The 12,371-nt window shown below is 37.5% G+C and overlaps 1 protein-coding gene across 1 annotated transcript in view; it reads left to right on the top strand.

Moving 5' to 3' along the window:
- Nucleotides 1–10,837, top strand: part of Ccser1 (coiled-coil serine rich protein 1) — a 1,161,699-nt gene extending 1,150,862 nt beyond the window's left edge. The window contains exon 11 of the mRNA XM_055612833.1: nucleotides 9,992–10,837. Within this exon, the coding sequence (XP_055468808.1) occupies nucleotides 9,992–10,474 (483 nt within the window). The 3' untranslated portion in view covers nucleotides 10,475–10,837. The remainder of the gene's footprint in view (nucleotides 1–9,991) is intronic.
- The last annotated feature ends 1,534 nt before the right edge of the window (nucleotides 10,838–12,371 follow it).

Raw genomic sequence — 12,371 nt, forward strand, 5'->3', positions numbered from 1 at the left:
ATTACGACTTCGGAGATTTTTTTCTTACCCAAGTAAAAATCGCTAAGATAAATAATAGATAACTATTATTTGTTTCTAGTTATTTTTTATTATTTTTATTAATAAAATAAAATATTTTATTAATAATATATTTTATTAATAAAATAAAATATTTTATTAATAAAATAAGTTTTATTAATAAAATAAAATAAAATATTTTATTATTTTCTATTATTATTGTTGTTGTTGTTTTTATCATTGTTATTATTATTTATGTTTTACTCACTTTGTATCCTACTTGTAGCCCCCTCCCTTGTCTCCTCCCAATCCCACCCTCCTTCCTTATTTCTTCCCCATCCCATTCCCCTAGTCCAATGGTAAGAGCAGTCCTCCTCCCCTACTGTCTGACCCTAGCCTATCAGGTCTCATCAGAACTGTCTAGATCCTCTTCCTCTGTGGTCTGGCTATGTTGCCCCACCAGGGAGAAGTGATCAAGGAGCAGGCAACAGAGTTCATGTCAGAGACTGTTTCTTCTCACCTTACTAAGGAACCCACATGGAGACTGAGCCGTCTATGGGTTATATCTGAGCAGGGGGTCTATGTCCTGTCTATGCAGTACCCCCTTTGGCTTTGTTTGTCTCCTTGTGGTGCTCCTGGACCCTCTGAGTCTTCTATAGCCATCTTCTTCCATAAGACTACCTGCACTCTGTCCAAAGTTTGGCTATGAGACTCAGCATCTGCTTCCATAGTGCCTTTGTAGATTCTTTCAGAAGCCCTCTGTGGTAGGCTCCTATCCTGTTCCTTCCCTCCTCCCACTTTTGGTGTCTATCCATTCTTCAGTTGAGAGACATCTAGTTGGTTTTCTGGTTTTTGGCTATTACAAATAGTAGGCTCTCAGCTTAATTTTGCCCCATTCATAATTATGAATGATGAAAGACAGGGATAAAGCTGTATGTACTTTTTAAACAACTGTGTCTGTGTGTTGGTATATAACTTGTTGGAATATTATGATGACTTAAAGTGTTTCAGTAACTTACACCCAGCTATTCTCCTTACTTTGGCATTATTTTAAGTTACTTCAACTCTAACCTATTGACACACTTATGTTTAATTCAATTTTATCCAAAAATTGATTTTTGTCATAAAAGATAATTTTTATCATAAAAAATATCTTGGAAATTGGTGTGATGAAATTTTACAAGTTAGATATCTGTGTCCTGTAACAGTACATTCTGCAAGCAGCACACGCATTTGGAGAACTATAAAGACCAGTCTTTAAAATGAGCATACGAGTATCCCTTCAGGTGTATGCTATGGAATGGGCTATGCTCAGGATTCTGCCACTCAAAGTTGTCACAGTGCCAAGGGCATCCCATTAAGACAATTTTTAGCACCCACTAGAAATAGTGAAAGGAGACTTTTCTCAATGTGAGAGGGCCTGATTTTCCCTTTTCAGACAGGGAAAAAATAACTGTGAAGGTGATGGTTACTCTGAAAATATGTAGTGAACCAAATATGAAGCTAGCATTTAATGGCATTGGAAAAGTCTCCACTACGTGTTTTGCATAGAAATTTGCTCAGGTATGGAAAAAAATATTTTTAATTAAAGTAAAATCCTGCAGGAAAATAATTTATATTGAAAGCGTGTGATAGGAAATATTTAAGATCATTAGTTCATAAACATGCAGTATAGAAAATTAATATACTTACATATATGTCAATATTCTACTGAATGAGTAGTCATGTTTGTATATGCTTTTGTCCATAATATCTTTTTTTGAGATAGGATGTTACTACGTAGCCCAGGCTTTTCTCTAACTCACAATTGTCCTGCATTCACCTAGAGTCCTAGAACTACAGGCATATGCCACTCCACCCACATGTTCAAATTACTTTTCACATAGCAGTCATATTTAATCGTACTACAGATATGGATAGATATGGCTATGGTGTTTCAAATGTATGCTATTTTGACTTTATATTTATACTTTGTATACTTTAATTAACTTAGATTTCCACAGATGTTATATCATGATCTGTCATTCACTTATTGTACTGCCAAAAATTGTGACTTCAATGCTTATTTTGAACTAATGAAGTTACCTACTCAGCCCATTTTAGTATTTTCATTAATGTTAAGTATTGTTGAAGATTGGTTTGAGTTCATATGTTGTTGCTAATAGTGGAGTTCTTAAGTCTTTATTTTGCTAATTCAGAGTGTAATCTGAGCACTGTCATTCATCTTTACAGACTAAAGTGCTTGCTCTGCTGTTGAAAATGTAACACAAGGTGCTACCATGTTTTAAAAAGGATGACTGTGTTAAAGATAGCAGCTTTATAAGATTCCCTGCACTCTTTCCAAAGTTTGGCTATGAGTCTCAGCATCTGCTTTGATACATTGCTGGGTATAGTCTTTCAGAAGCCCCCTGTGGTAGGCTCCTGTCCTGTTTCCTGGTTTTTCCCCTCTTCCAATGTCTATCTTCTTTACCTTTCTGAATGAGGTTTGAGCATTTTACCCAGGGTCCTCCTTCTTTATAAGCTTGTTTAGGTGTACAGATCTTAGTATGATTATCCTATGTTATATGTCTATTATCTACTTATACGTGAGTATATACCATGTATGTCTTTCTGCTTCTGCGATACCTCGCCTGCAAATTTCATGATTTCCTTGTTTTTAATTGCTGAGTAGTATTCCATTGTGTAAAAGTACCACAATTTCTGTATCCATTCCTCAACTGAGGAACATCTGGGTTGTTTCCAGCTTCTGGATATTATGAATAATATTGCTACAAACATGGTTAAGCAATGTTCTTGTATACTTGAGCCTCTTTTGGATATATGCCTGGGAGTGGTAAAGCTGGATCTTGAGGAGGCGCTATTCCTAATTGACTGCGAGAGTGCCAGATTGATTTCCAAAGTAGTTGTACCAGTTCCCATTCCTCCCTCCAATGGAGGAGGGTTCAGAAGCTTATGAAAGAAGTGGGAGATAGAAAGACCCAGAGGGGACAGGAGCTCCACAAGGAGAGCAACAAAACTAAAATATATCTGGGCAAAGGAATCTTTTCTGAGACTGATACTCCAACCAAGGACCATTTATGGAGATAACCTAGAACCCCTGCACAGATGTAGCCCATGGCAGCTCAGTCTGCAAGTGGGTGCCTTAGTAATGGGAACAGAAACTGTCTCTGACAAGAATTCAGTGGCTGGCTTTTTGATCACCACCCCCTGAGAGGGAAACCGCTTTAACAGGCCACAGATGATAACAATGCAGCCAGTACTGATGAGTCCTGATAGACTAGGGTCAGATGGAGGAGAAGAAGAACCTCCCTTTTCAGTGGAATGGGAGAGGGGCATGGGAGGGGAAAATGGAGGGAGGGTGACAGTGGGAGGGTATGAGGGAGGGAGATAGGGCTGGGATACAAAGTGAATAAACTGAAATAAAAATTAATTAATTTTTGAAAAGACAGTAGCTTTATTTGTAAAAGCCAGAATCTGGAAACAAACTAGATGTCCTTCAACCAAAGAATCGATACAGAAATTGTGGTACATTTGTACAATGGAATACTATTCAACAATTAAAAACAAGGAAATCATGAAATTTGCAGGCAAATGGTGGGAACTAGAAAAGATCATCCTGAGTGAGGTAATCCAAAAGCAGAAATATGTGCATGGTATATACTCACTTATAAGTGGATATTAGCCATATAATGTTGGCTAAACATACTAAAATCTATACTCCTAAAGAAGCTAATCAACAAGGAGGACCCTAGGGATGATGCTTAATTCTCATTCAGAAGGGCCAACAGGATAAATATTGAACACAGGAGGAGATGAGGAACAGGACGGAAGCCTACCACAGAGGTCCTCTGAAAGGCTCTACCCAACAGGGTATCAAAGCAAATGCTAAGAATTGTAGCCAAACTTTGAGAAGACTGCAGGGAATCTTATGCAGGAAGAGGGAGATTGAAAACCTGAAGGGTACAGGAACTCTACAAGGAGAGCAACAGAGTAAAAAAAAAAATCTGGGCCCAGTGGGGTCTGCAGACTGATGAATCAACCAAGAACCATGCATGGATAGGACCTAGACCCCCTGCCCAGAGGTAGCATGTGTGTGGCTCAGTTTTCATGAGAGTACCCTAGTAAATGGAGCAGAAGCAGTCTCTGAGGTAAGCTTGGTTGTCTGCTTTTTGATCATCTCTCCCCCCCCCTCCTCGGCAAAGTGTCCTAATAAGGCCACAGAGAAAGAGCATCTTGGCAGTTCTGATGAGACCTGATAGGCTAATGTCAGATAGAAGAGGAGGAGGTCCTCCACTATCAGTGGACTAGGGGAGGATCATAGTGGGGAAATCAGGAAGGAAGGTGGGACCAGAAGGAGATGAGAGATGGGGCTACAGCAGGGATACAAATGAATAAATTGTAAGTAATAATAATATGAAAAAAAGATATTTTAACGGGAGTATTCTTTCAGTTCTCATTTTTAACAAAGGATTGAGCCTCCATCTGTCCAATTTATATATTGGGGAAAGGAGATAAGTAACTGTTCTTCCACATTTTCTTTATCCTTTTCGTGTTCAACAGTACTGACAAAATGATGTTTAAATGGTTTATGTTTATCATTCTGAAATACGTAATAGATTTAATGTAATATTGCTTTGGTAGTTGTGAAAGCATTGCAATTTCTTCTGAGTATTTCTTGCACTAATATGACTTTTCTTGTGTATTGTGAGAAAGCTAAAACTATAAATACTAGAGATACAGAATGCCTCTGAAATATTGTTATATCTCTTTAAAATATCTGCACTCATCTAATATTAGCAATGAAGATATACATGTACATGTCCTAATGTGTGTGCGTGCACTTGCGTGAGCATGCATACAGGAGTTGGTAGTGTAAGAATGAAGAAACTATCAACCTGTATAGCACAAATTAATGAATCTCAATTAGAAGTAATTATGAATGGAAAATGTATTACATGATCAATAAAGTATTGTAGTTGAGGACCATATCCATAGATTATTTTCTGGAGATTTGTATAAGTATTGAATTTTCTGAAGATTCATTTTGTCTTTCATTAATTGAGCTGCAAAAAAAAAATATTCCATGTATGTTTGTGTTATCACTTAAGAACATTTTCAAAAGTCTTTCTTGACTGATAAAATAAAAATTGTTTTATAGATAAAACCAGAAAAAGGAAGTTTAAAATTGATATTGATGAGGCAATATTTAGTATTGAGTGCCTTCAGAGTCATACTGTCTTCCAAAGTGCAATCCAAACACGTACACAAAACATTTCAATAACAGGCTTCTGTCACCCTGCCACTCTTTTCCGTGCCTCCCAGCTCTTGATGCTGCACTGCCTCTTCCTTCACAGGAAGGAAGTTCCTTTTTAAGTTCACCTTTATTTTCCCCTGACTCTGGTTTTCACTGGGATTGTTCAAAGGAGCAGTGGTTGACATGATTTTAAAGAAGCAGAAACATATGCACCACAGATGACAAACTTCTTACTGTCAACCACTGTCCGTGTATAAATGCTAGGGAGCTGTGGGCCCCATGGAAACTTCCTGTTTCCATGGAAGGGTGCAGCAGGCCCTACCTGATGTGGATAATCACAGCTCATGTGCATCTACAGTGCAACACCAATTTCAGCTCTGGAGTCAGCATCTTAGTCACCTTTCATTGCGTGTACTCTAAACCTGAATTCCAGAACACACACACACACACACACACACACACACACACACACACACACACAGTGACACCCATGCATTAATGACATATAAAGACAATGTATTTTAGATGAAAAATCACTGTTTTCCTAGTTGCTACATAATCCTATAATGCATTAAACATACGCTTGCTGTTATTGGATAATTAGTGCAATAAATGCAGTGTCATGCCTCTTAGTCATTCTTCCTTCTGCTGAAGACACACATTCTCACACTCACATAAGCACAATCACTATAGCACACACTTTATCTCTCTTACTCACATGCATTCATATCACAATCCTAATCACACTGTAGTATTCCTTCTTTCTTTTTTCTCTCTCCATCTCTCTCTCTCTCTCTCTCTCCCCCCCCTCTCACACACACATACATGTCAATCCTTCCTTAACTCAGTTTCTGAAGATAGTGGTGACTGATAGCTCTCAAGTATCTTTCCTTTAACTTATTTCTAGAGAATAAAAACCAAGATTAAAGCCTTTCTTGTGTCATCCAATAATGTCTTACAAGAGTGCAAGACTATCATCTGTTTGCCTGAGCATAAAGAATCATCTCAGCTTCATCTGTGCCTGGCTGATCCATTAGCATGGATTTTTTTTTTTTTTGCATAGAATTTACTATCTCCCTCTGTCTGCTTTTGCATTTTCCATCTCTCTATAACTGTTGGCTACAAAATATTCCCTAATAAACTTGTTATAAATATCTTTGATGGAATTTGTGTTTTGGGGAACTAACCTACAATAATAAATATGAAATTACTAATATTAGGGAGAAATTACTTTTATGTTGAGATAGGTCTTCAAAGTGTTTTAGGCTCTAAAAGATGGAATAAATACTTATCAAAATAATTTCATAGTCTAGTGCTTGCTTTATGTTCTTTTCCTCTCTTTTTCTTATTAATACTACCCTCATTAAGAGAACATGCAATATGACTATTTTCAAAGTAAAAAATTAGGCATTTTACTTTCACAATTCTTGAATGTTGTAAATGGAGATGTTGGCTGAATATAAATCTCACCTTTATAGATGAGAAAATTAGAAAAACTAAACTCCCTGTGGCCACTCAGGTTTCTTATTTCAGATGAACTTATTAAATTTTAAGCTGCCTGAAGACAAGACAGGAAACTAACCTTTTGTGAGCAGAACTATTATTCACTATATGCAGTACCCGTTTCAGAAGTGTTCTATAAAACTTATATTAATAAATGTATTCAGCACCTTGACCACCATATTATTTGCTCCTATGCTGTTCATATCCTCTGTAAGCTCTGAACTTGATGGTGTGTAAGGCAGATCTTTTAAAAAGCCTGAAGTGCATGGAATCTTATGAAAGAAGAGGGAAATAGTAAGATCTGGAGAGGACAGGAACAACACAAGAAGAGCAACAGAACCAGAAAATTTGAACACAGGGGTCTTTCCAGAGACTCATATTCCAACCAAGTACCAGGCATGGAGATAACCTAGAACCCCTGCACAGATGTAGCACATGGCAGTTCAGTGTCCAAGTGGGTTACATAGTAATGGGAAGAGGGACTGCCTCTAACATAAACTGATTGTCCTGCTCTTTGATCACCTCCCCCTGAGGGGGGAGCAGCCTTACCAGGCCACAGAAGATGACAATGCAGCCACTCCTGATGAGATCTGATAGATTAAGATTAGAAGGAAGGAGAGGGGGACCTCCCCTATCAGTGGACTTGGGGAGGGGCATGCATGAAGAGGGGGGAGGGAAGGTGAGATTAGGACGGGAGAAGGGAGGGGTTCTATGGGGGGATACAAAGTGAATAAAGTGCAATTAATAAATGTTAAAAAAAAACTGAAAAAAAAAGTCTGAAGTGTCAAGAGCAACCTATTCCAGACAAATTGAAACAAATGGTTTAACTATGTATTTTTGTACAAAAATGTAAAGTGAGAAAGGGAGATCTCATTTTGTATGTTGCTGTGACAGATGCGCTGTAGCTGTAAGTCCCTGAGAAAGTTCTAGGGATGAGCACTTAGGGGCCTGTGGAAATCAGTTGTTTGTCCTTCTATGTATAGTTATTAAATTTGTATATTGGATGAAATAAAGTATCATAGAAGGTCTAAAATGATTAGATAAACAAAATAATGACTATTTTACCATGTTACCTTATTAAACCAATGTCAGTGAGGTCTCCTTCCGTACTTTCATCAGCAGCTCATATAAAAACAAAAGTGAAAAACAATTATATGAGATAATATATATATGTCACTCTGCTTAATTTGAACTCTCAACATTGTATACACATATCAAAACCTTTTGTTGTACCCCATACATGTATGTAACTATGATTTGTCATTGAAATAATGCCAGTAGGAAGAGAAATATTATTACTGGCTTTTATCACTCTTGATTTCGTGATGTCTCCTTCCACTAGAAACAGATTATTTTTTCCCCCACAGTACTCAGAAGCAGGATTCATGTGCGTAGCATATGGCAGCCAGGAATTAAACACAAGGCTGATGGGCACTCCTCAGGTGACAGTCAACACCTTCGTAAGCATCTTAGATTATGTCACAGAGAGGACAGAAGCCACAGTTTATTTTTATAAGGAGAACCCAGAGTACTGGAGAAGCACCATGGGGAAAAGGAAAAGAAACCAGGAAGCTCCTGAATAATAAACATAAATTTTACTGCTTTTTGTCCTCCCAGACCAATGGGTTCTTTTTGTTATTTTTATTAACCCCAGTATAGATATTCAACATCGTATTCAACTGTTACTTCATAGCTTGGAAGAGACTGAAGGTGTCTCTAAATAAGACCATGACAAAAATAAAAATGTCAGGTCATTGACAACACTGAAGCAAATACAGAACAAAACAAGACAAAACAAAATAAAATAGGTCTGAGTAGTTCATTTCTTCAACCTGAAATAGACGAGCCAAAGAAGAGAAAGTATAACACAGCAGAATTCTTTTCAATGATGATGAAGCCTCAACTAAAATGACAATACAGTGAGAGAATGTATTCAAAAATTAGCATCTTTCTTGACATGTAATATACACTCAATAACACTACACCACATATCTCAAACACATAAATCTGTTTGTAAATGTCTAACACCTACATCTCCAAGCAATTGTGTAGAGGACAAGGGTTTCTAGGAAATATTTAACTACAGACTGGGATTTGCCAGTACAACAGGAAGCACTAGGTATTCAGAGTCATAAAGAAAAGAGGCCACAGACAGTCCTTAGGGGTTAAGCCAGACAACCGCTATTATTGAGAGAGGAAGAATGGGCTTTGTAGATGACAGTTACATTTTGATTTCGCATGGCTTAATGTCAAAGTAGTGACAGTCCTTACACAACAAAATGATGACAGCTGTATGAGCGATTTGGGATCTGGGCAGATACATGGTTTGCAGATTTGATTTTCAATGAGTACTTAACCCTACTGTCCATCATTTACATTTCAAGTTACCGGAAATTTCCCTGACTCCATCTGCAGATGTGCCATCACAGCACAATCTCCGTAGTTCTGCTTCCTTCTTCCTCATCCGTCTTTCATGAATTCTGTTATGCTTTGTAGAGATGACACATCCTCTTTGTTTTATTCCAGCAAATAATAGTGCAGTTAGTTTCTGTTTCTACCCCCATAAGCATTCCAAATCATGAAACTGTGGGCTTAAGAGGAATATGGTTGACAGCTTGTACTCACTGCTTCCTTCAAAGGAAGACTAAATTAGAGAATTCCATGCAGACCTTTATGCTTCTTAAGGGAAGGAAGGTGGTTTGCATTTTTGAAGGATAAATTGCATCTAAAAAATCTCAACAATCCATGTGCTGAAATTTTGTCTGTTCTACGGTTATCCTCTGATCATAGAGATAACTTTCTTACTTTCAAATTGTTAAATTCTAGGTTACTATTGAGGTGTAAGAAAAAACAAACCTGAGAATTATGTTGTCTATGTAGGTACATTATTAAGTGGTTGAATCCAGGAGTTAAGTATTGGTCTTTTGTTCTCCATTAGACCTCTCTCAAAAAACAAACAAACAAATAAATAATAAATAAATAAACAAATAAATAAATTAAAAAGAAAGAAAGAAAAGAAAAGAAAAATAGAAAACCTTTATTTTCACATAAAACTGTAGAATACTGTTTGGGGGTATTATAGTACTTGAAGGGTGAATTTCATGGAGAACTGTACTGGTTTTCTCACACTTACTGAGAAATTTCAGGTTCATGCACAAGAGTTTGCAGGTCACAACTATCTACACAGGAATTTGAAAGATGTTTTTTTTTTTTTTTTCCTTTTCTGTTTCTTCCCAGACTACGTACCGAAGTCGAACTATGAGCCAAAGTCTCAGCACAAGGGACAGAAAAGCAATCCATACTCCCACCGAGGACCGTTTTAGATACTCTGCAGCTGACCAGACAAGTCCTCACAAGAACATCTGCCAACTCCCAGGGATGTGTCTAAGCAATTTCTTAAAGGACAAGGAATTAGGAGGAGTTATGAAACATGCAAGGGGAAATTATGAAGCTGTCACCTCCGAAGTGACACAGAACTCGAGGATGACTGTGGGACAGAGTTTTCTGAAGCCAGCCACTAAAACAGAAGGACTCTCCATGTTCTCAGAGAAACCAAAGGACCCAGCAGCTCTGTCCCGACAGCACTCCACCTTCACGGGCAGGTTTGGACAGCCACCTCGAGGACCTATCTCCTTACACACATACAGCAGGAAGAATGTTTTTCTCCAACACAATTTACACACCACGGAGTTCCAGACGCTGGGCCAGCAGGATGGGTAGTTAGATCTTTTCTCTGTGAACAGCAGAGATGGCTATTGTTCCATGTGCCGTCTAAGAGTGGTCATGTCCATCTTCCTGCTTTTATTTTTATCTGTAAGCAAAGACTTATGGGCTTTCATTTTATTTCCAAGAATGACAGGTTGAGTATGTTGACTTACTAGGATGAAATGTTCAGAAGGCTTTGCTCTCTTGGTGGAAATATACATGTATAATGAGTGGGACCATCTTGCTGGCTTTTGTGGTCTCTAAGCTATTTACTTATATTTTTTCTGTATCTCTTGCTAATGTGCGTTTAGGTTTCAAGAAGGCAATGTCGAATAACTCTCTGTTTATGATCTTACTATAAAGTAGGTTAGAAGAATGAGGATAGGAAGGACTGTACAGTTTTAGATTACGTAGCTGCTAGAAAGAGCAAAACAGACTTAAAGCTTATGCTAGGTGGCGTATTTCTTCATGGAATGAGGCTTGTGTGCATGTACTAGAGATACCTTTGTTTCTCTGTTACATACATTCAAGCTTATGGAGCTATTAGGGGCAACAACCGTTTCTTTAGTTTTTAAAATGTTTAGTTACACTACTTCACAAAGGATGGAGAGTCACAGCTCTGCTCTTCAAAAGGTTTTGTTTTTTATTTTTTGTTTCTTTGTTTGTTTTCCTACTGTATAAAAAGTATCAAAGTATCATGGAATGAAGTGACAGAGTCAGCTTAACTTTGCCAAACGGCACACTTTGTGGGCACTGTCGTGGATAAGTAAAAACATTTCTTTTTCTTTAAATTTCAAGGATTTAGTATTCTAAAATATATATATATTCTTTTACTACACTTGTTTTGTATTCTCAAAATATTCATTTATTTTTATATGCTTCTAGGTTTATTTTACAGCCATTAACCTCTGATGTTTTAATTAAGAAACAGAAAGACTGGTTTTGTTCTATTTTGTTTGCAACCTACATATAAAATTCAGGCTATGCACTTACTTGATTTTTCAACCAAATATAAAATATGTGAATTTTGGCAAATTCACCTACAAAATAAATATCTAATTAAAATACTTTAATCTCATTTGGTAGCAAACATTAATCTTTGATATGTAAGGCCTGATATTTTGCATACTTAAGTTCATAGGTGTTAGATCAAAAGAGCTAAATAGAAGCCTCATGCTCATTTAGACGAGCGTCCAATGGCAGTTTCCTTAGAGAAAGGTCGGGGCTAGTAATTCTGTGCTTTCATATAGTGGGTGTGCTGACACTATCAGACCCTCTGCATGTGCTGTCTCATGCATTCTCTAGTACTGGAGTCCACCAGCATGCACCAATGAGATGGACAAAGGGAATAACATGGCAGCTTTAGCATGCCATCTGACCAGGCTGCCAAGACTAAAGCCACATACAACATGCATCACCTAATACAAAAATAGGTTTGAAGCCTACACTTTTGGGGAGAACCCTGAGATGCCCCTCCCAGCTTTAACTGCTGAAGTTTGGCTATGCTGTACTTGTTTTGTTTTGCTGGTGAAGATATGCACGTCACACAGCCTCTCTTTGGTGTCTGTCTCATATGTGTGTTTAAGGCACTGCATCTTGCTGCCTAACATTCCCAGCATCCTCTAGAAGTGGCAGAAGTCGTGTGGGTGTGCACTATTGGCCAGACAATATTTGTGAAACCACAGAAAATATAATTAATTGTAGAACTCAGCTTGATTTGTACTGAAACTTGGTTTCTATTGTTAGAATATTTTAAAACTGTAAATACCCAAGCATGATAAACAAAACAGGTCTCTTTTTCTCCAGGATATGGAAGAATATGCAAGAACTCAAGTAATGGTTTTGATTTGCATTTTGAAGTTTATAGTTATGTTTTCTTGGAAGATAGCTTTTGAATTATACTTTGTAAGAA

Source organism: Psammomys obesus, unplaced genomic scaffold (assembly GCF_907164565.1).
Source record: "Psammomys obesus unplaced genomic scaffold, mPsaObe1.curated_primary_1811, whole genome shotgun sequence".
Classification (NCBI taxonomy): Eukaryota; Metazoa; Chordata; class Mammalia; order Rodentia; family Muridae; genus Psammomys; species Psammomys obesus.